The sequence below is a fragment of the Artemia franciscana genome, chromosome 13 (assembly GCF_032884065.1).
Source record: "Artemia franciscana chromosome 13, ASM3288406v1, whole genome shotgun sequence".
NCBI lineage: Eukaryota > Metazoa > Arthropoda > Branchiopoda > Anostraca > Artemiidae > Artemia > Artemia franciscana.
Window position 1 is genome coordinate 8,548,507 of NC_088875.1, and position 27,926 is coordinate 8,576,432.

Sequence of the window (27,926 nt, forward strand, 5' to 3'; positions counted from 1 at the left end):
AATATTTTGAGTTCATAATATTTTTGAGTCAAGATCTAATATTCCCATGCTTCACAAAATTTGTACCTGCTATTGAATAAAAACCTCTAAACTATTTGTGCTGAAAGGAGTTCACATCAAATATGTACTGCTCGTTGGATATACCTACTTTCTACCCTTTGAATAAAAAAAAAATAAGTTTGGGTTAAGTTTAGGTCACTTCATATGGAAATCACCCTTTATGAGATTTAAATGGAAGCAATGTACTCTTTTCCAAAAAGAGTTTAAGAGAATTTGTTTTTTGTTTTAGTAGAGCCGTTCCATATGTTTGACCGTTTGAAATTATTTGGATGGTACCTAACCCTTTGGGAGAAAACCCCAACTAAAGAAAAAGTGTAACCACTGAGTTAAGGGTAGACGTGGAGCCAGACACTTTCAGACATTGCTTTTTGGAGGGCTTCTGACCCCCTTTGGCTCTCTAAGCATATCAGCTCGAGAACATGGTGTAATTCTGTTCCAAAGCAGGTGAAACAGGGTATAAATTAACCAGCTCGACATGCACCTTTCTTCCCCCTCTCTATGTCTACGTGTCGGCGAGAAAAATATTGTAATTGACCTTGATGTAATGGAACTTACATTAAAGAGGAAAAAAGTGCCCTTGCGTAATTTATTGGCTTAAAACTAATATAATAAAACTTAAGGACTAATTTATTGGCTTAAAATTAAAACTAATATATATATATATATATATATATATATATATATATATATATATATATATATATATATATATATATATATATATATATATATATATATATATATATATATATATATATATATATATATATATATATATATATATATATATATATATATATATATATATCCCCCTTCACATTTAGGTGAAGATCTTTATCATCCTTGAAGCTCAATATTTTGTTAGACAGAAGCACGCAAAGAATCACAATAATTATATGGTTAATTAAGTAAGAATACAACTAGTTTAGTTTCAAATTATTATTATTCTCTAACTTCTGTTTGTTAATTTATCATATTTCGTTTTGTGAACATAAATCAAAGTTGTTCCTTCAAAGCACAGCAACTTGCAAGGCTTTTGAAAAAACCGTATAAATTCTTTGAAATAGGTGAGTGTGAAATCCGGAGACAGACTTATGTGCTATTTTTGAATTTATTTTTATCGACTTAAACGCTACTTGTGAAATTTTCATTCAAACTATCATTTTCTTTTCTTGGTTCAATTTTTTTTTTTACTTTTTGTCAACAATAAAATTCTTAGTTCCATGAAGTCTTCGTAACTTAAATTGCGGTGTTTTTCATTGGAGGGTCACTACAAAAGGTTTTTACCTAGCCAATATGTACGTTGAAAGTAGACTTTCTCATTTTCTTTTTTTCATTTGTTCGAGAAAAGATTTATTTTTTGAAATGTTGTCTTTTCTTTATTTCAGAAACTATAATTAAAAAGCTGTAAAACCAAGACTTTAGCTAGAAACCAAGGACTTTGAGTGGGATTTTCCATTTCCTACTTAAGAAAAAACTTTTATTTCCTAAATATTTGAACTAAATATTTGAAACTAAATATTTGAAAAAAGTTCGCGATAAATACATTTCAGCAATAAGTAAATGTGTCAATTAATAAAATTGAAACTATAAAGTTGGCAATTAGCCTCAGATGGGTCTAAGCATTGTTCTTCTTCAACACTGAAATGCAAATTTCCAGGACAAAATTGAAATTGTGGGGTGTTGTTTGCGCATTGATAAAATGAGTGGCAGTCAAGGGGGTTAGCAAAAAGTCCGTTCGGCTCTGGGCACTCAAAGTTGGGATCTGGGGTTGCAGTTTGTATATTTGGAGATGTTCGTATGAAATCACTTGTTGTGCAAGGTGCATTTGTTGTGCATCGTTCCACTGTAGCATCATATAAGGTTCCATTTGGACAGTAGAGTAGCCAGGCATTGCCGTTGTCACAGTTTATGTACGATGTACAGTCTTCCGGATTTGAGAAAAACCCATTTCTAGTAGAGCAGTCAAACCACCATACAGGAGTTGGATTTGTAATTGGTTCCTCGGTGATGTCGTCAGTCACAAGTTCTCTTTCCTCGAAGGATATTTTTAGTGTAGATAATTGACTGCAATCTACAGCACTAGGATAATCACAAGATTCTGTCTGGATATTGAAAACCAGATCACTTGGACACTTAATTAAGAAAGCGATACCATTGCTACAAACATAGTATGATGAGCAGTCATATGGGTTTCGGAAATTCCCATTTGCAGACGGACATTGAAATGTTGGAGTTGGGGGTCTGGCGGTAGTAGTGTGAGGGGCCTCTGTGGATCCATCAGGTAGTGTGCGATTTGTGCAGTCTACCAATTCTGGGTAGTTGCAGCCTTCCCATCTAAGATCGAAGAAGTAGTCATATTTACATTGATAAAGCGAAGCTTTCAAATCGATGCATTGAACGTATTTGTCGCAAGAAACCCACGGGAATGATCCGCCTGCATCTGGGCACTGGTATTCCGGTAGGGAGCCAATCAATTCATCTTCAGGACCAGCGCGTGAACTATTGCTTTCTAAAATAGAAATAAATATACTAGTGTTTCATTGCTAAAAATCACATGAAAGGATTAAAGATTTGAACTGAAAATCTAAAATATCAGACTAAACAGTGTATTGATAATAATACATACATCTAATAAATCTGATCTTACTGCTGAGGCCCTCAATAGAAAGCAGAATGTACTAATTAAGTTTAGAGAGACCTTTAAAGTTATCAGCATAAACAAATTGCAAAATTTTACAAATGAAAAGAGAATGTCCTCAAAAATTTGTATGACTGATAAAAATCATACCATTATATCTGAAATATATTAATAACTTAGGAAGAAACATTTTGCCCCTTTAAGTAATTTTTTAAGTGTAACTTAAGAGTTTTGTGACAAGAGGTATTTATTATTTGTTCAAGCTTTCTGTTTTTTTTCTTTTAATCAGGGAGGAACCATTTTGAACCAGTCTTGGTCAAGTATTGAGAAAAACTTATTCGAATTGTAATTTTGAGGTGATCATTTCTAAGTAACAAAAGAGCTGGAGCCATTAAGATGGTTTGTTGTCCATGAATACTGCCTCTAAACTATCATTTTGGCTCAAATGGGCCAAGATGCTCCGGAGCAATTAATGATTTAGATTTTATTGCGAATTAATGATCTATAATAAATAGCTCATAAATTGTGAGATATCCAGGTAGTAGTGCATTATCATAAGCCCTTGTATAATGCTTTCCAATTTTTGAAGACGCGGGGTCATGGGCTATGGCCTTAGGAGACATTAGGTCCTTAAAAATACATTATATCTATTCCAAATGATTGGTTGCTAGAGAAAATAATTTGAAAGATTAATTTTAGTGAGTTGATTCTTTTTTCATTAATTTTTTTTTTTTACATATAGTATTAAAGTGTTTGACATCAGATCTCAGGGGGATTGTCAGTAGATCTTTGTCTTTGAACTGCAAGGGGGAAGCTAAAAAAATAAAACACAATATAGATTCAAAATTTGCAAGGCTTTGGTAAGACATGAAATGCACCAGAAGCTCCAAAAAACACAAGTTAGGGTCAAAATTTGCAAGGTTTTGGTAATACCTGTAATGCACTTGAAGACCCAGAAAACACAATTTAGGGTCAAAATTTGCAAGGTTTTGGTAATCTATGTAATGCACCTGCAGCTAAAAAAAAACACAATTTAGGGTCAAAATTTGCTAGGTTTTTGTAATACACGTAATGCACCTGAAGGCTCAAAACACACAATTTAGGGTCAAAATTTTCAAGCTTTTGGTAATATATTATAATTCAGAGAGAATGCGGGCGGAAAACATCCAGGGATACAAGAGACATATCCTGTCATGTCATCTTGAACATCCAGATTATTCTTGGTTTTTGTCCTGATCTGCAGAAGATTTCAAAATTAACTTTCGGAAAGATATGCAGAAGCAAATAGCAAATGATACTTGAAAACCAAGCACGAGACTTTGGATATGAATAACACATTGACTTTTTGTGTAATGTACTTAACATTAAGGAGCCATTATGTACGTCTAAATTCAATCTTGTAATTTAGCGAAAATGCTGGAAGCATCCAAGGATACAATAAATCTATTTGCAACTGAAGGAGCCTCTTGTTCAATGAGTTCTGGAATATAACATTGGATTTGAGATTCGATGGTTTGAAGGTGGCTATTAATATCCTCCCTTAGATTGTCCACGATTCCTATTTCCAAATCTTCAGTTTCAGTGGTCTTCAACTTTAAGGTACTAATGTTGCAGCTTTAATATGAAAGCCTGGATGCTATCTTTGAAGCAAGTAATGTGAATATTTTTAGAATGCAGAAAATATTTTACAATATTTTTACAAGATGTCAAGAATTGGACAACTCTTTGGACCCAGGTCTCAACGTTGAAAACTAATGTTTTTTTATTTTATTTCAAAGGCTTATTTATACCATATCTCTTTTTGATAACCTGTGAACCGAAGTGTAGAAAAGAAAAACTTTGGGATCAGAGTCGTGCATAGATCTTTGAACCAGCGAGTGTTTATGTCATTAGATTTTGTATAACTGACAGTCGTCGCCAAAGAGTTGAGAACCTCTGGTAAAGGCTCTGGAAGGGTTTTGATGGCAAGGGTACATCAGTAAATAGTACAGTGCATTTTCTTACAATGCAATCTCTTTAACTTTCGCCTGAAGCCAGACCTTGATCGAAGTATAGCTGGCTTCCCGTAAGTACGGTGAACAAAGGAAAGGATTGCCTTTCCTGTATCCCATTCTTTGTCACCGATCAGTTTACAAAACACTGAGTGAAATAATGCCCTCGGAATCGTGAAGTGCTAGCAACAAACGAACATTTTTGGCCTTAAATTTTTGGCAATTTGTATTGTTTACGGCCCTCATCCCAGACACTCTAAGAGCCTTGACGTCCCTAAACGCATGTTTGTTTGACCTATCAACTATTCTGGGCAACATGGCTGTCTCAAAATTTTGATCAATTATCTTGAGGATCGACGAGGTGGGACAATCTGAAAAGGGCACAAGAGGGGGTATGGTTGCCTCCCTCTCATATTCAACTCTTAAAAAGAGTACTAAACGTTTCAGGTTCCAATCGAACTAGGCCCCTTCGAAATTTCACCATCTCATTCAAACAAAGTGGTCGGGGAAAGAAAGAAAGGAATAATACATTAAAGGTACACGACCTTTTACAGTGGCAGCGTTTTATCAAGGCATTTAACACGAATATGATTCAAGACGTGTACATACGTAGAAAAGACTATTGCATTGTTGGGGGTATTTATTAAAGCATATAGAAACGATAATAGAATCTTAAAAAATTCAAAATCAACCGGACCCGAAGGTCCACCTGGACACATCTCTCATTCAGGATATGAATACTTGTAAATTATTTAGTACATAAAAAAATCTAAATCATTAAGTTATCGCAAGTTTTGGAAATTACTCGCAAACCATAAATCCTCCTTTGGTTGAGTCGCTTTTTTGTTAATTCTTTGTAAATCACCACCCCAGCAACCAATCACGCAAGCTTTCTTTGGTCTTTTGATTTCAAACCGTCCAATAAAGCAAAAAGTTTGTTGAAGAAATGAATAGCACATTACCTTCCCTGTTGGATTGACAAATTTGACTAGTGCATGTTCCACAAGGTTGAGAAACATCTTGTCGAGAATCGCAAGCTCAAATATGTGGATTATACACCAAACCTTCGCCACAGTACCGTATGCTCGCTTGCCATTGATAACATATGTAAAATGATTCACAAGAATTTGGATCAGAATATTAACCGTTTTTTCCGATGGACATGTGAAGGGGTCACCTGAAGGTGGTGTATACATTGTAGCAGGGGTCGTCTCCTCAGAAGTTCCAGATTCGGGTGTTTTATCCCGGGTTGCCGTAGTCGTTGTTATCTTAGGCTTCGTGCTACCTGGTTCGCAAACGTCTGTTTTATATGTTCCACAAGGTGGAGCCACATTATATGGGTAGTCGCAGGTTCTCTTTAAAGGATTGTAGAATAACCCTTCTGAACAATACCGAATGTTTTCTGTACCTTCGTAGCAGATATAAAATGGATAGCAAGAATCTGGGTTTGAGAAATAACCATCGGGCTCAGGGCATATGAAAGGACCAGAAGTTGATGATGCTTGTGTAGTCTTATCAGTAAAACCAGTGGCAGAATTAGCACTTTTCTTTTGAGTGCTTTGTGTAGTTTTAGCATCAGTGCTTGTCCAGAGTGTTCCACATGGAGGCGGTACATTAAAATTGTAGTCACATATTTCAAAGTTGACATTAAAGACAAGCCAGGGGGGCTCTTTGGAGGATTATAGACTAAACCTTCTGCACAGTAACGAATATTTTCAGTACCTTCATAGCAGATGTAAAAGGAATAGCAAACCTCGGTGTTTGAAAAATAACCGTCAGGCTTAGGGAACACAAATGGACTAGAAGTTGATGGTGCGAATGTAATCTGGCTGTTCAAATCTGTTGTTACTAAGGATGTAGTTGTCTCAGGTAAATGACCAGTGGTTCTACTTGGTGATCCTGATTCTGTCGTTTTATCCGGAGTTGCTGATGTTTTCTTATGCGTCGTGCTACCTAGTATACAAACGTATGTAGCACATGTTCCACAAGGTGGATTCACATTATGGGGGAAGTCACATGTTTTCTTTTGAGGATTGTAGACTAATCTTTCTGCGCAATATTGAATTGTTCCAGTTCCATCAATGCATATATAAAGTGAAAAGCAAGAATTCGGGTTTGAGAAATAACCATCAGGATCAGGGCAAACAAAAGGAAGAGCAGTTGATGATACTAATTTAGTCTCGGAACTAGGTGCTTCAGAATCTGTTGTTTCAGTAACTAAAATAGGTGCCTCACTTGTCTGTTGAGTGGTATGTGTAGTTTTAGCTTCAGTGCTTGTCCAAAGGGTTCCGCAAAGAGGTTGTATGTTATAAGGGAAGTCACATGTTTTCTTTTGTGGATTGTAGACCAGCCTTTCTGCACAATATTGAATGTTTTCTGTACCGTCAGTGCAAATATAAAATAAAAGGCAAGAATTAGGGTTTGAGAAATAACCATTAGGCTCAGGGCAAACAAAAGAAGCAGAAGTGCTTGCCGAGAGTGTTCCACATGGAGATGGTACATTAAAATCGTAGTCACATGTTTCCAAATCGACATTAAAGACAAGGAAGGGGGGCACTGTTGTCTACTAGCAATGTCAGCTTCACAAATATAAAAAGCATCACATACATCTGGATCTGGAAAATATCCATCAGGCTTAGGACACGCGAAAGCTGTCTCTGCGCTGATGCTGGAAAAAATGCTGTTGATTGTGAAGAATTACACCTTAATACTGACGAAGACCACCCTGCCTTTCAATCATACCAAAAAGACAAGATAATGAGGAAATTGGTCAAGAAAGTTAATAATACATCGAATACAACCTAAGCGGAAATAGATGCTATAGCTGTCATCAGCAAAATACAATATAAAACAAAACATACGCTGTTCTATTACTTGTTTTTCACTGGTGCATTTCGAAATGTAGGCTTAAGTTGTATTTAGTGTCTTCACAAATATCCTCGTTGTCTTGTCTTGTTTTGGAGGAAAACTGCACCATTGCCGAAAACCCTATACAGGAAAGTTACAACCCCCCACATAGAACAAAAAGGAAAATCACTTTACAATGGGTGGTACTAACGTATCCTCTTTTTTCCCTTCATATTTAGGTAAAGGCCTTTATCATTTTTTAAGCTGAATATTTTGGTAGACAGAAGCACGCAAAGAATCACAATAACTATATAATTAATTAACTAGGAATACAACTGGTTTAGTTTCAAATTATTATCATTGTAAAACGGATATTTGTTAATTTATCATATTTCTTTTTGTGAACTTAAATCACAGTGGTTCCGTCAAAGCTCAAAAACCGTATAAATTCTTTGGAATAGGTGGGGTCTATCTGAAGGTTATGGTCGATTTAAACTTACGGGAAACGGACTTAAGTGCTATTTTCGAATTTCTCTTTTACCGACCTAAACACAACTTGCGAAATTTTCATTCAAACTATCAGTTTTTTTCTTGGTTCAAAATTTTTACTTTTTGTCTACAATAAAATTCTTAGCTCCATTGCTTAGCAATTGAAGCCTTCGTAACTTAAATTGCGGTGTTTTTCATTGGGGGGTCACGGCGAACGGTTTTTACCAAATCAGTGTGTGATTTGATAGAGATTTTCTTATTTTCTTTTTGTCATTTGTTTGAGAAAAGATTTATTTTTGTGAAATGCTGCCTTTTCTTTATTTCAGTATCTATAAATCAAAAGCTGTAAAACCAAGATTTTAGCTAGAAACCATCAAGGACTTTGAGTGGGATTTTTATTTCCTACTTAAGAAAAAAACTTTCATTTTCTAAATATTTGAACTAAATATTTGAAACTAAATATTTGAAAAAAGTTTGCGATAAATATATTTCAGTAATAAATAAAAACGTTAATTATTAAAATTGAAACTATAAATTTGGCAATTAGCCTCAGATGGGTCTAAGCATTGTTCTTCTTCAGCACTGAAATGCAAATTTCCAGGACAGAATTGAAATTGTGGGGTGTTGTTTGCGCATTGATAAAATGAATGGCAGTCAAGTGGGTTAGCAAAAAGTCCGTTCGGCTCCGGGCACTCGAAGTTAGGATCTGGGGTTGCAGTTTGTATATTTGGTGAGGTTCGTATGAAATCACTTGTTGTGCAAGGTGCATTTGTTGTGCATCGTTCCACTGTAGCATCATATAAGGTTCCATTTGGACAGTAGAGTAGCCAGGCATTTCCGTTGTCACAGTTTATGTATGATGTACAGTCTTCTGGATTGGGGAAAAATCCATTTCTTATAGAGCAGTCAAACCACCACACAGGAGTTGGCTCTGTAATTGGCTCCTCAGTTATATCGTCAGTTACAAGCTCTCTTTCTTCTGAGGCTGTTCCACATGGGGGAGGAACGTTGAAAGGAAAGTCACAGACATTGCTTTCGACATTGTAAACAAGTCCTGGACTGCAGACTTGTTCGTAAGAAAGTCCTCCAGAACAGACAAAGTAGCTTTCGCAGTTATCTGGGTTAGGGAAGTAACCATCTGGCTCTGGGCACGGAAATCTTGTTCCACAGGGCGGAAAAAAGTTATCTGGATAATCACAGGCTAGAATGTCTGGATTAAACGTTAGTCCTGGTGGGCAGGTCTGTGCGTTTGAGCCGCCATTTGCACACTGATAAAACATTGAGCAGTCTTCATGAGGAAATACACCATCACCTGGGCAAACAAAAGGTTCACCTGGAGTGGTAGTTAGATCTGGTTTTTGAGATGTAGTGGGATAAGAAGATGTGGTAGGTACTTCAGAAGTAGTGCTCAAAACAGTTATTGTAGAGCCATCTTGAGTTGGCAGAGGAGAAATGTTGCTGCAGTCAACATTTTGTGCGTAGTCGCATTCTCCCAGCTCTTGATTATATAATTTACCAAACGGGCATTTAGTTAACGTTGCAATTCCATCTGCACACTCATAGAAAGACGCGCAGTCATATGGATCTGGAAACCGCCCATTAGATTCAGGGCAAGTAAATGGAGCAATATCAGATGTCAATAACACTCCTAAAATAAAAAAGTACATTTGTCATCAAGCTATTTGAACATAAATAAAAAAAACAAGTTTTTTTTTAACTGAAAGTAAGGAGCGACATTAAAACTTAAAACGAGTAAAAATAACCCCGTATATGAAAGGGGCTGTTCCCTCTACAACACCCTGCTCTTTGCGCTAGAGTTTGACTCTTTCTCTCAACTCTACTTTTTAAAACAGTGAAAACTTTAGCGTAAAGAGCAGGGTGTTGTAGAGGGAACAGCCCCTTTCATATATGGGGTTATTTCTGTTCGTTTTAAGTTTTAATGTCGCTCCTTACTTTCAGTTACAAAAATTTGATTTTTTATTTATTTCTGAATGTTTTTTAGTTTTACGTTTTGATTTCGGCTCTCCGCACATGAATAATTAAAGCGAAATTTGTATATTTTTTTATTTGGCTAAATGGCTTTCCCATAGTTTTGATCGAATGATTTTTAGAAAAAAGTAGGGGGGAGGAGGCCCAGTTGCCCTCCAATTTTTTGGGTACTTAAAAAGGCAACTAGAACTTTTAGTTTCTTACGAACATTTTCATTAGTAAAAGATATGCGTAACTTACGAATTAGCCTACGTAACAAACTTCTATATTCGTATGTTTTCATTACGTATATGAGAGGGTTCGCCCACTCGTCAATACCTCGCTCTTTACACTAAAGCTTAAATTTTGCCCCTGAATCACAAAGACCGTAGAATAAATAGTTGAAATTACTAAAAATACTTTAGCGTAAAGAGTGAGGTGTTATGAGGAGGTGAACCCCTTATATGCGTAAAATTTTCTGTTCGTTTTAAGTTTTAATGCTACTCCTTACTTTCACTTGAAAAAACTTTTTCATATTAATTTTTTCATTGTTTTTTTAAATAATGCTAGAAAATGCTGCGCCCCTTCTTGGAAATCTTCTTCCCCCATGACAAATTCCTCTATGAAAACTTTCCCCACATAACCCCCTCTTCTAAACCCTTCCTCCCAACCAAAAAAACCCCTGAAAACATCTGTACACTTCCCAATAACCATTACTATATACAAACTGGTCAAAGTTTGTAACTTGCAGCCCCTCCTACGGGGACTGTGGGGGAGTCAGTCGTCCTCAAAGACATACTTATAAGGTTTTTCGACTATGCTGAATAAAATGATCATCTCAAAATTTTGATCCGACGACTTTGGGAAAAAATGAGCGTGGGAAGGGGCCTAGGTGCCCTCCAATTTGTTTGGTCACTTAAAAAGGTTACTAGAACTTTTCCTTTCCGTTCGAATGAGCCCTCTCGCAAAATTCTAGGACCACTGGGTCGATATAACACCCCTGAAAAAAAAAACAAACAAATAAACAAATAAACATGCATCCGTGATTTGTCTTCTGGCAAAAAATACAAAATTCCACATTTTTGTAGATAGGAGCTTGGAACTGGTACAGTAGGGTTCTCTGATACGCTGAATCTGATGGTGTGATTCTATTACTTTTAGGGGGTGTTTTCCCTATTTTCTAAAATAGGGCAAGTTTTCTCAGACCCGTAACTTTTGATGAGTAAGAATAATCTTAATGAAACTTATATATTTAAAATCAGCATTAAAATGCGATTCTTTTGATGTAACTATTGGTATCGAAATTCCGATTTTTAGAGTTTTGGTTACTATTGAGCCGGGTCGCTCCAGTTCGTTACCATGAACTGTTGATAAAGAAATTTTTTGGTTTATTATTCTGCCAACTATTTGGTGAACAATATCACAATTTTTTCTGTTGACTAAGGGGCCTTCATTTGTGCTTTAATAAATGTTCAGTAGTCTGGAAGTTTCATTTTGCCTTTAGACAAGAGATTTCCAACTGTTAAGACCGTTAAGAGACTGTTAAGACTGTTAAGAGACTGTTAAGACTGTTAAGAGACCGTTAGTAATGACATATCTGGCTAATCTTCGTTATTTGTTTTCTCAAGATTCTCAATTCATGTGGAGTGTTTTTTGGAAACCTAGCAAAGTGATGTTTTATACTTGTATACTTTGAGCAACTAACTGAATCGAAACATTTTTTTTAAGGAAAGTAAAAAGCAGTAGCAGCACTTAAACCGAACAGAAATATTCTTTGTTTGAGGAGGGTGCTGAAGCTCAAACAACCCCACTCTTTGCATGTGTTTTAGCTTTGTTTTTCGTTTTTAACTGCAATTAATGTCCATGATCGGTTGAAATTGCCGACGTAAAGTGGGGGTTGGTTAGGTGGAAGGATAACGCATCCACCCTCCTATTTAGGATAGTTTTGGTTCCTTTTGAGTTTTTCCGTCGCTGTTTACTTTTATTTAAAAATTATTTTGGTTTAGTTTTTGTCCGTTTTTAATATCGGTTTTTAATGTTATTCTAAATAAGAAAAAGGTTGCTCCCTCTTTTAGTCCTTTCTCGTTAGTGGGGCGAGTTAAAATTACCCTTTTACATGACAATGCTTCGAGAATGATATTTGCTCCTAAAAATGTACCCCTTGAATATTATCTCGGGAGGGGGATGGGTGAAATGTCAAACTAAAATTTCAGGGTATAGGCTTGATAATTTGAAGTGGTGGGTTCTTTGGTCAGAACTTGCTTTTGGGAATTTTTCCTCCGCTCCCTTGCAATTCTTATCTACGATTTTCACAGATGAGACACAAAACAGAGGGTTCGACAATTTATTTTTGGACTAACCAGAAGCGGTAATATTTTATTTAACATTGAATATTGATGCTATGACTGAATTGCATCTCCTCATCAAGCGTCATAATATAACATTTTTTGATAAACTGGATGCATATTAGGTCTTCTGATTTAGTTCAACATACCCCTCAACATTCCCCGAAGTTTCACCTTAATACTTTTTTGATACGCCTAAAATCAAACATTTCCCATTTTCCCAATGACAAATCCCGCATGTAAATAATGGACACATTTCCTTAATTTGCAATCCTTGCCCTGGTATTGTGAGGAGCGGGAGGCATGGCATCCCTGAAGGCATAGTTATTAGACATTTTACTATTTTGAACAAGATGGTTTTTTCAACCTTGAAAGGAGGAGGTAAATAAAAAAGACAAGGAGGGCTGGTTACTCTCCAGTCACTCTTCAACATCCCGCTCAATATAACCTGAAAGCTTCAACTTAATGCCTTCAGTCGTTCGTTAGATAATGCTGATACACCCTTTTGACAACCAGCGTGCACACAGGGTGTTTCGGTTTTGTTCGGCATTCCTCTCTATATTCCCTAAAGGTTTTTTCTTAATACCCTAAGTCTTTTTTGAGACCCAGGATGTAACATACCCCCTTTTCCCAGCAAAACAAACACTACAAGTATAACAACTGGTGATTTGCATGTCTTACTGCCCCTGCCGTAGGAGGTGTGGAGTGTTCATCAATCCCGAAGGCACAGTGATTTTATCTTTTGACCATTGTGAGCGAAATGACTGCCTCAAAATTTTGATCAGATGCCATAGGTTGAAAAAGTGGCGGGGGAGGGGGGCTGGCTGCTCTTCGGTCATTTATCACTTTTAAAAATGGCCTAGAACTTTCAGTTTCTAATTGAATAAGCCGTCTCTGAAATTTATTCAACATTTCTTTCATATGAAATGGTTCTTGGAAAATGATTAAAGAAATAAGAATAGATTGAAGCCTCGTGGCGGTTCACTATAGGCAACACTACAGCGTTGTGTGTTGAGGAATCATTTTGTACCTATAAAAATCCATCCTGTATTGCGGGAAAACCCCTTCAGCGGAAATGTTGGAAGCGTCCAAGGATAAAAGAAATGGTTTGATATGTGAACAGCTTCTTTTTCAATGAACTCTGGTAAATAATGGTGAATTTAAGGTATAACAGCTTGGAAACAGCTATTAGTTTCCTCTCTTAAATTATCAACGATTCCTGTTTCAAATTCTTCTGTTTCGGTGGAAAGAGGCTTTACAGCCCAATTGGGCTGTAGAGCTGAATTTCGCAACTTTAATATGAAAGCCTTGATATTATATTTGAAGTAAATAATTTTCAACTTGCATCAGTTTATATAGCTGATCCAAGATATCGCATTATTGAACTGCTCTTCGAATCCAGTCTTAATTGAACACTTAATATTGGACACTTAGTTTTTTATTTTATTTCTAAGAACTGTTTAATTTCATTTTTTTTTTCAATGACTCGGCTGACAACATTTAATTTTGATATCCTGCGAACAGAATTGTTCTTTGAACCAACGAGTATTGAGATCCTTAGATTTAATCTATTGTTATTGAATGTTGATTATTGAATTTAACGTTTTATAAGTGTTGAGAACGTTAGAATTGACTGTTATCGCCAAAGAGTCAAGTACTTCTTGCAAAGTCTTTGGTGAGAGTCTTGGAAAAAAAACTGAATAGGTAAATATTGCAGCGTATTCCCTCTTTGCTTGCACTGAAGATCCTTAGCTTCCGTTTTAAGACCGTCTCAATCGAAGAATAGCTGGCTCTTTGTAAGAACGGTGAACAAAGGAAAGGAAAGGGACTGAGGATTCCCTCAGTCCCTTTCCTGGTCACTGCTCTGTTTACAAGACATTAATTGAAGTAATGTTTCCGAAATCGTGAACTGTTAGCGCACAAACAAAAATTTGTTGAGCTCGAGATTGCTTGTCTTTGGGTTTTGTGTGCGAGATTGTCTGTGGTCTTTGAGTTTAAGTTTTGACAGTTTGCATCGTACACAGCCGTTTACCCAGAGCCCCTGCGGGTCATGTCTCTCCCAAATGCATGTTTGTTGAATCTATGAACTATTTTCAACAAAATCGCTATCTCAAAATTTTTATCAAATGTCTTAAGGGATTTAAAAAATTACCCCCTTTAATCGATTAAAATTTTTAAAAAGAGCGCTGGAATTTTCAAGTTCTTATCAAGTTAGACCTCTCCAAAATTTCTACGACCAACCCATCAAATGAAAAGGTCAAAGAAATAATGGAAGAAATGATTGTGGTATTTGGGTTTAGGTTTCGACAATTTACATCGTACACAGCCCTTAACCCATAGACCCTGCGGGTCGTGTCTTTCCCAAATACATGTTTGTTGAATCAATGAACTATTTTAAACAAAATTGACATCTCAAAATTTTGATAAAATGTTTTGTCTTATTCTGGATTTAGAAAATTACTCCCTTTAATCGATAATAATTTGTAAAAAGAGTGCTAGAATTTTCAAGTTCTTATCACGTTAGACCTCTCCATAATTTCTACGACCAACCCTCCAAACGAAAAGGTCAAAGAAAAGATGGAAGGAAAAGGTATGGAAGGCGCATGGCCTTTTACTGAGATATATAATTCAAATGTGACTCAACAGAGGGGAATAGTCCCCTCTGAGAATACCCGAAGATACCGAATAGTCCAAGAAGGACTATTATATTAAGAGAGGGGATTTAAAATAGGAGTCAAAAGAAAATATTGTAAAATTCAATAACAACCGGACACCAAGGCCCGTCTTGACACTTTTCTTAGTCAAGATATGAACATTCTAACATTTCCTCCTTTGGTTACGCCTACGCAATAACCAAGTCTACCAGCTCTCTGGGCTATTAATTTGAAAGAGACTTACAAACTGTCAATAAAGCTAATAATCTTGTTGAAGAAATGAGTAACATATTACCTTTTCTGTTGGTCTGACAAAATTGGCTAGTGCATGTTCCACAAGGCGGAGGAACATCTTGTGGATAATCGCAAGTTCTTGTATCTGGGTTATACACCAGACCATCACCACAGTACCTTATGCTCGCTTCCCATTGATAGCATATGTAAAACGATTCGCAAGAATTTGGATCGGAAAAGTAGCCATTTTCTGACGGGCATGTGAAGGGGCCACCTGAAGGTGGTGTATTCATAGTAATAGAGGTTGTCTCCTCAGTCGTTCCAGGCTGGGGCGTTTTATCCGGAGTGGTTGTAGTTGTTGTTATCTTGGGCGTCGTGCTACCTGGTTCGCAAACGTCTGTTGTACATGTTCCACAAGGTGGAGCCACATTATGTGGATAGTCACAGGTTCTCTTTGGAGGATTATAGACTAAACCTTCTGCACAATAACGAATATTTTCAGTACCTTCATAGCAGATATAAAAGGAATAGCAAGACTCGGGGTTTGAGAAATAACCATCAGGCTCAGGGCACACAAATGGACCAGAAGTTGGTGGTGCGAATGTAGTCTGGCTGTTTAAATTTGTTGTTACAAAGGATGCAGTTGTCTCAGGTAAATGATCAGTGGTTCCACTTGGTGGTCCTGATTCTGTAGTTTTATCCGGAGTTGCTGATGTTGTCTTGTGCGTCGTGCTACCTGGTACACAAACGTCTGTGGTACATGTTCCACAAGGTGGAGCCACATTATGGGGGAAGTCACATGTTTTCTTTTGAGGATTGTAGACTAATCTTTCTGCGCAATATTGAATTGTTTCGGTACCATCAATGCATATATAAAATGAAAAGCAAGAATCCGGGTTTGAGAAATAACCATCAGGCTCAGGGCAAACAAAAGGACCAGCAGTTGATGATACTAATGTAGTCTCAGAACTAGGTGCTTCAGAACCTGTTGTTTCAGTAACTAAAATAGTTGTCTCACTGGTTTGTTGAGTGGTATGTGTAGTTTTAGCTTCAGTGCTTGTCGAAAGGGTTCCACAAGGAGGTTGTACGTTGTGAGGGAAGTCACATGTTTTCTTTTGTGGATTGTACACCAGCCTTTCTGCACAATATTGAATGCTTTCTGTACCGTCAGTGCATATATAAAATGAAAGGCAAGAATTAGGGTTTGAGAAATAACCATTAGGTTCAGGGCAAACAAAAGGAGCAGAAGTGCTTGTCGAGAGTGTTCCACATGGAGGTGGTACATTAAAATCGTAGTCACATGTTTCCAAGTCGACATTAAAGACAAGGCCAGGGGGGCACTGTTGTCTGCTAGCAATGCCAGCTTCACAAATATAAAAAGCATCACATGCATCTGGATCTGGAAAATATCCATCAGGCTCAGGACACGCGAAAGCTGACTCTGCGCTTATGCTGGAAAAAACTGTTGTTGATTGTGAGGAATCTTTGATTGGTAGAAGGAATATATTACTGCAGTCAACTTTTTGTGCGTTGTCACATTCACCCAGCTCTAAATTATATAATTTGCCAAATGGGCATGTAGTTTCCGTTGCAATTCCATCTGCACACTCATAGTAAGATGCGCAGTCATATGGACTTGGAAAATGGCCACTTGGTTTTGGGCAAATAAATGGGGCAATATCAGATGTCGATAAAACTCCTAAAATAAAAAAAAACAGATTTGTCATGAAGGTAATTGAATATTAAGAATTTTCTTTACTATTATTCTTCCAACTAATTTGGCAAACAATATCACTCTTTCTTCTATTGACTAAGGAAGCTTTAATTGTACTTTAAAAAAAAAGGATCCACAGTCCATAATTTTAGTTTTACGTTTAGACAAAAGGTTGCCAGCCAGTTAGCTATAAGTGCAAATTATGTTCTGGTCTTTAGAAGGCCCAGGGGCTCACTCCTATAGTTTCTGCTCGTTGTGAGACTAACTCGGTTATTTGTAATAATTTCTATAATATCTCTTTATTTATCTTTTAAAATTTTCTTTTGTGGATTTTTTTTTAATTGACATTTAAAATTAACATTTATTTTTGGATGAAGCACTAAAAATACTAGAGGACTATATGTATTGCTATTCAGACTTTTCTGTTATCTGCAAAATCTGCGGATGATAGCTCTGTTAAAAGTTAGGATAAAAATGGTCATTGATTTTTCCATATTGGTTGGAGTCAACAAAATAAGATGTCATCTTGATAAAATGTTTTTTATCAGCACAATTAGGGTTGGACTTCTCGTCAATTTATATTAAATGTTTTTTCAATGTTTTCTACAAAATAGGCATAAGCTTTCAGTTGCAGTTATTTAACCTAGTCCGGCGTCTAGTTTGCATTATTTTTCAATGATGGGTAACTTTAATTTGATGTGATTAAGCTTTTGTTTGCAAAATTTGTCAGAACTGATAGAATTTTTTGGCAATCTCAACAGTCTTTTACTTTTCTATAAAGGTTACTTTCAGTTTGTTTTTAGTTTCAACTTCGCTCTTTGCATTCATCAGAAAACCTTTTTTTAAATTAGTATTTTTATATTTCTTAGGTTTTTAGAATATTGACAACAAACCTTATAAAAAGGTCTTTTTCCAACTTAGGCAACGAAACTAAAGAGATTAATGTGGTTTTTGTTAAAGTACGGCATAAATAGTAGGTTTAACTTCGCATTTGCCTTAAAAAAATCTGGAATATGTCACAAAAAGAGTCCATGGGGTATTTATCCTTGGCATCTTTGAGGAGTCGAAAACAGAAAATTCAGTTATCTATGAAATTATTAAAAGATCTAAGATGTGTAGTTATTATCCATGACGAAAATTTGTGATTTCATTATTTTTGCTTGTTTGACTTTAATATTTTAGGAAAACTGATTTATTAGAAATAAATCGATACTTGAAAGATAGTGTGCATTAAAAAGAAAAATGTGTTCTATCCAAGATTCGAACTTGTGTTACCACGACCACAAGGAATGGCTGTTAAGATTTGATTATACGTTTTAATCATAATAGTCTGCTTTATATTATTTTTGATTCAAATTGTGCCTTTAATAATGCCGAAAACTGAAGACAATGGGGTAAACGAGACCAAACAGTTCGTTACCACGAACTGTTTGATTTCCCAGTTGGTAAAAAGAGCCAAACAAGGTGTAAAGGTTTTTTTACAGAAAAATAAATAAAATTTGAAACACAAGCCTGGTGATGTTCATTTGATTCCTGTAATTAATGTGAAGGATTAGAATCAATCATTTGATGAATTTTATTATGCTGTCATCAGAAATGCTAACCTGGTTTCTTCTCTAAGAACCTAACTCCTAAAAACCTTGGACCAAGCCAGCCCTGTTAAGATCTGTCAAGGAGAAAAATTGTTTTTACGAAATTAGAATTAGTTGTCCCATTGAAAAAATATAATATTTAAAAATTACGAGAATTACTCGTGAGAATCTTAGAAAGATCCAAATCGAAGTATTTCGATCTCGAAGTATTTTGAAGTCTATCGAAAATAAATCGAAGATCTGAACCTTCCACTTCTCATTGAAATAATTTTCGATTTGAAAATAAATCTCATTTGAAATAATTTGGCAAACGAGGCAGGTTGAAACTATTTTTGGTAAACTATTTTTCAAAATAATTTTTGAAGGGTTGAAACTATTCTTGGTAAATCATAATATATTTCATTCGATTGATTCTAGCATACTTGTTTGAATAGTATATTGACGCAAATCACTTGCCATATGCTAACAGCATCCTTCTTTTTGCTAATAATCGTAATGCACTCCAGAACGCCGATGATGTTTTTTGCTCAGGACCGAATGAAATTTGTCTCTCGGTTACCACTTCCAAAACTTAGTTTCGTGTCCTTGGACCGGAGATTACCTCTACTGATGCAATCCCAGTTGGTACACAATTTGGTTTCTCAGCTACCAAATCCAAAACTTGGTTTAATTTCCTAGGACCAGAGAAAACCTCCACTGATGCAATCCTAGTCGGTACACAATTTGGTGTCTCAGCTACCACTTCCAAAACTTGATTTATTGTCCTAGGACCAGAGATAACCTCCACTGATGCAATCCCAGTTGGTGCACAATTTGGTATCTCAGCCACCAAATCCAAAACTTAGTTTATTTTCCTAGGACCAGAGATAATCTCCACTGATGCAATTCCAGTTGGTACACAATCTGGTGTCTCAGCTAGCACTTCCAAAACTTAGTTTATTGCCCTAGGACCAGAGATAACCTCCACTGATGCAATCCCAGTTGGTACACAATTTGGTATCTCAGCTACCACTTCCAAAACTTAGTTTATTGTCCTAGGACCAGAGATAACCTCCACTGATACAATCCAAGTTGGTGCAGTAACAATCTCACCTTCCACTTGATTTAGGTGTCTAGGTCATCCGTTAGGAACATCAATTAGACCCTCAAACCAGCTTAAGACTGATTCTTTGAGGAAAAACTAAGAAAATCCTATGAGCTTCACGCTAGGGTAAACGTTCAATTCGGTAAGAGAACCCTTGGTCAGCTATATATTAATTTTCGTACCATATGTATTGTTTTTAGCACACCTTCAGAAGGTTTTCTCTGCCTCCACCAAAAAGCAAACCCTATCGTTATTCTTTGGGTATTCTTGGTATTTCCCCAGTATCTCTATTTGAACTCACAATAGCTGCATCTCCCGGCGGTACGGCGTTGTGGATATTTGGCAAGAAAACACGATATAAGTCTGCGAACCAAGATTATAATATTAGAAGCTACAATGATGTCAGTGGTCAAGTATGGTTCTGAAGCATGGATACTCTGAAAAACGGCGGAAGATGTGCTTAAATCTTTCCACAAGAAATTACCTACGGGTTGGTTTTGGGACCCGATTGATGGGATGTATCTCAAAGAGTAGGGTCTACGAAAGATGTGGTTCAGTCCCACTTTCTAGGGCTATAATGAGGAAAGTTTTATATGGCAAGGGAACATTCTGTGGATGAAGGATGAGAGACTTCCAAATATTGTCCTTTTCGGTCAACTGTCTAAGGCTAAATGAAAAGCAAGTTGTCGCCAGTTGGGTCAAGAGCATGTTATAAGGAAGATTTAAAGGAAATAGGAAAACAGAGCGTATCAATTCTCATATGCAAAATCTGAATGATCTAGGCTCTTATTTTTTTTCATTCTATAAATAAATATTTTATTTGTAATAAAGAAACAAAAAACGCTAGACTTGATAGGGCTATACACCGTTTCAAAACTGTTATATAAATTGCTATCAGTCAATAAAAAGAACGAAGAAGAAACCAGGAGAAGCAGAAAAAGAAAAAAAATTGACGCAGCTCAACCTCACTCGAGGTGTTATGATACTTCAAAAACACTAAAGAAACAATTGGTAGTTAGCTTTTTCTCACTAACACCATCTAAAAAAGTCAAGAAGATTTTATCTCTCATTCGAGAGAAAAATCGCCAAGAAACAATGCGAGCAGTAAAAAATACACATTTTAACCCACTTCGAATAATGTGTTAAAGGTAATTAATACGGTGAGAAAGAAAACTTTTTCCTGCTTTAGCAATTGAGACAAATAAGTGTTTGAACAAGGGCTTGACCTTACTCACCTATCCTATGACCTAGGACAAAACAGTATAAATAAATGGTCAACCGAATAGAAGCGCTCGCCTCTTTGCAAAATAATCATTAGTAAATGTAAGCCATCGTAAAATTAAAAGCAAAACACATCAGATCTAATGAAATATTCCCAAGCGATCACCTCCCACAGGGGCTCCTCAGAGGAATTTACACTTGCCTATATTACAAGTTGGCTACATATTCCTCGGTTAAAAACTCACTTGGTAAATTAATATAATACCCTGGCTCAACATGGTGAATAGAGAAAAAAGATCTTTGAGTAACAGCACTTGGGCGTCCCACTTGGGAATGCTAAAAGATACATCAAAAGAATTGGATTTTCATGCTGATTTTAAATGTGTAATTTTTATCAAATTTAGTCTTTGTCATCAAAAGTTACGAGCCTGAGAAAATGTGTCTTATTTTGGAAAATAGGTGGAAGCACCCCTTAAAAGTCATAGAATCCTAGCGAAATCACACCATCGCATTCAGCGTATCAGATTACCATATAGCATAAATTTCAAGCTCCTATCTACAAAAATGTGGAATTTCGTATTTTTTTGCCAGAAGACAGGTCACGGGTGTTTATTTGTTTTTTTGTTTGTTTGTTTTTTTTCCCCGGGGGTCATCGTATCGACCAAGTCATCCTAGAATGTTGCAAGATGGCTCATTCTAACGGAAATGAAAAGTTCTAGTGCCCTTTTTAAGTGACCAAAAAAATTGGAGGGCACCCAGGCCCCCTCCCACGCTCATTTTTTTCCAAAATTCAATGGATCAAAATTTTGAGATAGCCATCTTGTTCCGCGTAGTCGAAAACCATAATAACTATTTCTTTGGAGATGACTTACTCCCCCACAGTTCCTGGGGGAGGGGCTGCAATACAAATTTTGACCAGTGTTTACATACAATAATGGTTATTGAAAAGTGTACATACGTTTTCAGGGGGATTTCTTTTGGTTTGGGGGTGGGGTTGAGGGGAGGGGGACTATGTGGCAGGATCTTTCCTTGGAGGAATATGTCATGGGGGAAGAGAAATTCAATGAAAAGGGCACGGGATTCTCTAGCATTACTATAAAAAAAAAATGAAAAAATAAACATGAAAAAGTTTTTTTTCAGTTGAAATTAAGGAGTAGCATTAAAACTTAAAACGAACAGAAATTATTACACATATGAGGGGTTTACCTCCTCGTAATACCTCGCTCTTTACGATAAAGTATTTTTAGTAATTTCAAATGTTTATTCTACGGTCTTTGTGATTTAGGGGCTATTCTTAGGGAATTGGGACAAAATTTAAGCTTTAGTGTAAAGAGCGAGGTATCGACGAGGAGTGAGCCCCTCATATACGCAATAAAAACATACGAATATAGAAGTTCGCTACGTAAGTTAATTTGTAAGTTACGTATATTTTTTACTTATGAAAACATTAGTAAAACATTAAAAGTTATAGTTGCCTTTAAGTAACCAAAAAATTGGAGGGCGACTAGGCCTCCTCTCTCGCTCCTTTTTTCTCAAAATCTTCCGATTAAAACTATGAAAAAGTCATTTAGCCCCAAAAAATTATTATGCAAATTTCGTTTTAATTATTTATGCGCGGAGAGCCAAGATAAAAAAAAATGCATTAATTCAAAAACGTCCAGAAATTAAACAAAAAAAAAGTTTTTTTTTTAATGAAAGTAAGGAGCGACATTAAAACTTAAAACGAAAAGAAATTACTCCTTATATGAAAGGGCTTTACCTTCTCAACGCCCCGCTCTTTACGCTAAAGTTTTTTACTGTTTAAAATGTAGAGTTAAGAGAAAGAGTCAAATTTTAGCGTAAAAAGAGGGGCGCTGAGGAGGAAAAGCCCCTTTCATATACGGAGTAATTTCTGTTCGTTTTAAGTTTTAATGTCGCTCCTTACTTTCATTAAAAAAAAAAACTTTTTTTTGTTTAATCATGTGAAAAAGAAAAAATAGATATCAAATGGCGTTAGTCTTAAATAGACTGAAAGAAAAAATTCATACTTAGTCATTGAATAAAAACAGTATTATTTAAAAAATAAAAAATTAAGAATTATTTATTGAGTTTTCATGATGTCGAATTAGTCATCACTCATTTTTTTTTGTGCATACTATTCTATATTCTTATTCTTGTTTCTATATAATATTTAGGTATATTTTTAATTCTTATTTCTATATTCTTATTTCTTAGATGTGTTTCAATATTTTTATATTCTTATATTCTTGTTTCTTTTTCTTACATATTATTTCTTACTTCTTCTTTTGATCTGTTTATTATTTTCATTTACTTTTTAATCGGATCACGTGAAGAGGATATAACATTTACCAAATGGCGTTAACCTTTTAAATTAAAAACAGGTTTGTTCAACTGAAAGTAAGGAGCAACATCAATAATTAAAACGAACAGAAACTATTACGTATGTAATGGGTCTTGTCCCCTCCTCAGTGCTTCGATCTCTACGCTAAACTTTGCCTTTTTGTCCCTATTCTTTAAGAACAAATGCTGAAACACAAGGGCTGTTTAATTGAAACAATAAAAAAAAAATTTTAAGTTCCAAAATGAAACTTTACCGTAAAGAGTGAGGTATTGAGGATGGGTAATCCCTATCATATACATAATACATTCTGTTCGTTTTAAGTCTTGATGTTGCTTCTTACTTTTAGTTGCAAAAACTTTTTGCTCTGTAATATTTTTGGTCTCTTAAAAAGGGCACTAGAATATTTTATGACTATTGGTTCGACGTAGCTACCCCTGGAAAAAATCGAAAAACAAATAAATACTCTTTCTTGACCTTCTTCTGGCTAAAAATACAAATGTCCCTATTTTTACAGATGAGAGCTTAAACTTCTGCAATAGGATCTCAGATATGCTAAATCTCTTAAAGAGCGATAAGAGAGAGGCGTCGAGGAGGGGACAATTCCTTTTATATACGGAATAATTTCTGTTTGTTTTAAGTTTTAATGTCGCTCCTTACTTGCAGTTAAAAAAACTTGTTTTTTGTTTGTTTATTATCTAAACGTTTTTGAATTAATGCATGTTTGATTTTGACTCACCGCACATGAATAAGTAAAACAAAATTTAAATTTCGTCAATACCTCGCTCTTTACGCTAAATCCTGAATTTTGTCCCAAATCTTTAAGAATGACCCTCGAATCACAAAGATCTTAGAATAAATAGTTGAAACTACTTAAAATACTTTAGCGTAAAGAGCAAGGTATTGTGGAGAAGACGAACCCTCTTATATACGTAATATTTTATGTTTGTTTTTGTTTTAATGCCGCTCATTACTTCCAGTTGAAAAAAATGTATTTATTTTCTCATTGTTTTTTAAATAATGCTAGAAATTTCCATGAAGGGGGTTCATGGAAATTCTCTTCCTTCATGCATAGATCCTCCCATTTAACCACCTCCCCCGACTCAAACCAACCCAACGCGAAAAAGTCCCCCTGAAAACGTCTGTACACTTCATAATAACCATTACTATATGTAAACAATGGTCAAAGTTTGTAACTTAAAGCCCCTCCCCCGGAGACTGTGGGGGATTAAGTCGTCCCCAAAGGCATAGTTATTAAGTTTTTGACTAAGCTGAACAGAATGGCTATCTCAAAATTTTGATCCGGTGACTTTAGGGGAAAAATGTGCTAGGTGCACTCCAATTTTTGATCAGTTAAAAAGGGCACTAGAACTTTTAATTTCTGTTAAAATGAGCCTTGTCACGACATTCTAGGATCAGTCGGTCGATACAATCACCCCTGGAAAAAAAGAAAAAAAAACCAACAAATAAACACGCATTTGTGATCTTTCTTCTGACAAAAAACACAAAGTTCCACCTTTTTTTAGATAGGGGCTTGAAACTTCTATAGTAGGGTTCTCTGATACGTTGAATCTGATGGTGTTATTTTCATTAAGATTCTATCACTCTTAGCGGGTGTTTCTCCCTAATTTCTAAAAATAAGGCAAATTTTCTCAGGCACTTAACTTTTGATGGGTATTATTAAACTCGATGAAAATTATATATTTAAAATCAGCATTAAAATGCGATTCTTTGATGTCACTTTTGGTATCAAAATTCCGTTTTTTAGAGTTTTGGTTAATATTGAGTTGCTACTGAGTCGGTTACTTTGGTTACTATCGAGTTGCTCCTTGCTACAGTTCGTTACCACGGAGTGTTCGAAATGCCAAAAAGTGCATTTCAATAAAATTATGAAAAACAAGATTTTTGCGAAAAAATTTAGTGATGCTAGTAAGGTAGGAAGGCTTTAAAGTTAAGCAATCCAATATATTTGTATTTAGCATAAAAAGTATTTATTTTTTTTTGTGTGTGTGTAAATTGTCATCGAGACTCTGTTTTTTAGAGTTTTGGTTACTATTAACAGACGTCGTTCATCACTAGCCGTTCATTACTATAAAAGGTGTAAATATGTTTTTTTTCGTTTGATTAGTTCCAAATCTTGCGAGTGAGGTCGGGCCCAGTATGAGAAGATTTCAACGTTCTTTTTTTGTTTGGATAAGTTGTGTCGCAATCTCTGAGATAGGCCTAAATATTCTTAAAAAACATCTAATAGTTTTGAAGAATTATAGTTTACCTTTAGACAAAAGGTTGGTATTTCTTTGAAATCACACCACTATTGGGAAAAAATATTACGTTAGAGATAAGCAGGAAAAAAATACTCAACCATCACTGTGTAATACATTAGTGATCATCGGTAACCTGTGGTGACGGTGAGTGTTGAGCTAACGATGGCAGTGACTATTACCTTTTCCTGTAATGAGACAGAACTTCTAAGGTATGTCTATACGGTAAGGTAGATCGTGGCATATCTAGTATTGTATAAGGAGGGGGGAGGACTAGAAGTTTGTAATTGTAAAATCTGCATTTGTGTAAATGTTGTGGCTTTGTTTTCAACAAACTCGCTTTTTATATCAAAATGCATCTACACTATGCCGAAGGTGGGATTGCATCCTCTTCGCCTCCTGATTCTTCGACTTAAGATGAAAGAATTTCATAGGTAAGAGGTTCTGGAAGTTGAATAGCGCCAATTCAGAGAATAAAATTTCGAAGCTAAGAAACTACAAGGTCTATAATGGTAGATCTAGTGTTGTCAAAGAGAAAGGGGGGATTAGAAGTTTGTAAATTTAAAATGGGCATAAGCGTAATTGTTGTGGCTTACCCCTACAAGACGTCAAGGGTGAAATTTCACTCTCCCCCTGGCTCTTTGACTTAGGCTGAAATATCTTCGTTGTAGAAGAGGTTCTGGAAGTTGAACAGCCCGAAGTCAGAGAATATAATTTAGAAGCTAAGAAAGTACAAAATCTTATTTTAAATTTAAATCCGCTATTTAAAAAATAAAATTCATTATTTCAAGTTGACTTTTTCATTTATATCAGCAGGGGTGTCAAGCTAAGAAAATTTTGGGATCTGGGACAAAATGCTTTTTTGAGTATCTAGGAAGGGATAAAGTTTGTCTTATTTATCAACTTTTCCAATAAAATTTTTAAAAAGGCATTTTTAGTTAAAATGCCCCAGGAGCAAATATTTTCAAAATCTGTGTGGGAGACAAAAACAAGGGAGCCTCCTCCATTAACGCTATTAAATAGCAGTCATATCGTGATAAGTTTTTTTTACTAGCATTTTCAATTACTAAATAAAAATTTTTGATTAATAGTATCCACCATTTCCTTGTAATTTGGTTATTATTCTGAGTAGAAAAGGACATCACATATCTATATGTGTCCCAGAGTATATAAGAGGGTTAAAAATGCATTTCTTGAATGATAAATGATCCAGATCGTGAAGAGAAGCGTATTGAATGAGAGTGGGCTATCCAGAATTTTTCAGGTCTGAGTAATTATTTGAAATATTATATATATATATATATATATATATATATATATATATATATATATATATATATATATATATATATATATATATATATATATATATATATATATATATATCCAATAGTACTTTCCCCAATTTTCCAATAGTATATGTCCTGTATAATGGGAAGGCTGGGGGAAAATATCAATATATAGCATACATATGTCAGTGTCGCTGCAGTGACCATGGTATAAGGCAGAGTGTCTGTGTTTTATTTGTTTATTTATGTATAAATCTCACGTAAAAAAAAAATGTTAAGGTTGGGCAATAATAAGAAATAGAAGATAAAAATATACAAGCTACAAAATGACCGAATAAGACTATGTCTAGTGATAAGTGAGGAAAAGTTGTTCTGGAGAAACGGGTTTTCTGCCCACCGTGGAAGATGAAGAAGAAATTTGCAAAATTTGAAATAAATGTTCGAAATTCTAATCAAATCATCAGTTTTACGAATTGGGGGTAAACCTGAAATATGATTATTTGCTTGCGTTTTTTTAAATTTATTAATTCTATTTTTTGAATGCTGGGTCAGTGAAATGCACTTTTTTGCTTGGCATGTATCTTCTTAAAAATTTAGTTCCACTCTACTACTCAAAGGGAAAATGCTTTACACCAGAATGGGCATTACCCTAGAATCAATAGGATAGCAAATTATTACTTGCAATATGGAAGTAAGATTATAATAATTGAATCCCAAATATCACTGCCCTATTGAGATTTAGTTTATGAATTTTTTCCTCAAAAGACAAGGCTAAGTAAAAAAGTGTACTCCATGTTTACACATAATATTGCGTAATTCCATAATAAATATATATTTGTGTTTTTCCTATTGGGACACTAAACCTCCTGCGAGTGCGTATATTCTCATGCTGCAACTAACACAAATGTGGTTTGTAGGGTCTATTCTTAAGAGTGTTAGGGAGTCAAGTTAGAATAAATTCTTACCTTTAAATAAAAGAAGAATCATAAATGTTAGAATCATTTTTCCTATCCTGTGTATTATTCTAAGAAAAAGTATAAACTGAAAGTACGTGTCATATCAAAATATAAATCCTTATCTCATTTGACATTTAATGGATTATATTTAGATATTGGTATTTTCCATTGTTGAAAGATGGCGAATTTTTGTACTTTTGACGGGATTAGCTGTTTGTTCAACTTAAATAAATTTTAAAGTG

The 27,926-nt window shown here is 35.4% G+C and overlaps 3 protein-coding genes across 5 annotated transcripts in view; 1 reads left to right on the forward strand and 2 right to left on the reverse strand.

Moving 5' to 3' along the window:
• Nucleotides 1-27,926, forward strand: part of LOC136034477 (dedicator of cytokinesis protein 3-like) — a 386,199-nt gene that overhangs the window by 305,870 nt on the left and 52,403 nt on the right. The gene's annotated exons all lie outside the window — the stretch shown is intronic.
• Nucleotides 1,512-27,844, reverse strand: LOC136034478 (chondroitin proteoglycan 2-like). Of its 2 annotated transcripts, none has more exons than XM_065715692.1 (3): nt 27,694-27,844; nt 15,291-16,928; nt 1,512-2,572 (listed from the first exon to the last, which is right to left on the reverse strand). In XM_065715692.1, the coding sequence occupies exons 1-3, from the start codon at nt 27,728-27,730 to the stop codon at nt 1,629-1,631; spliced, it is 2,619 nt and encodes an 872-aa protein (XP_065571764.1). In that variant the 5' UTR covers nt 27,731-27,844; the 3' UTR covers nt 1,512-1,628. The 2 variants fall into 2 exon arrangements, with proteins under 2 accessions (XP_065571764.1, XP_065571763.1); XM_065715691.1 differs by lacking the exon at nt 1,512-2,572 and adding an exon at nt 8,491-9,676 and having other exon boundaries at nt 27,694-27,843.
• Nucleotides 5,930-8,110, reverse strand: LOC136035040 (chondroitin proteoglycan 1-like). The gene is made up of 2 exons (XM_065716639.1): nt 8,081-8,110; nt 5,930-7,255 (listed from the first exon to the last, which is right to left on the reverse strand). Exons 1-2 carry the CDS (start codon nt 8,108-8,110, stop codon nt 6,050-6,052), a joined length of 1,236 nt encoding a protein of 411 aa, XP_065572711.1. The 3' UTR covers nt 5,930-6,049.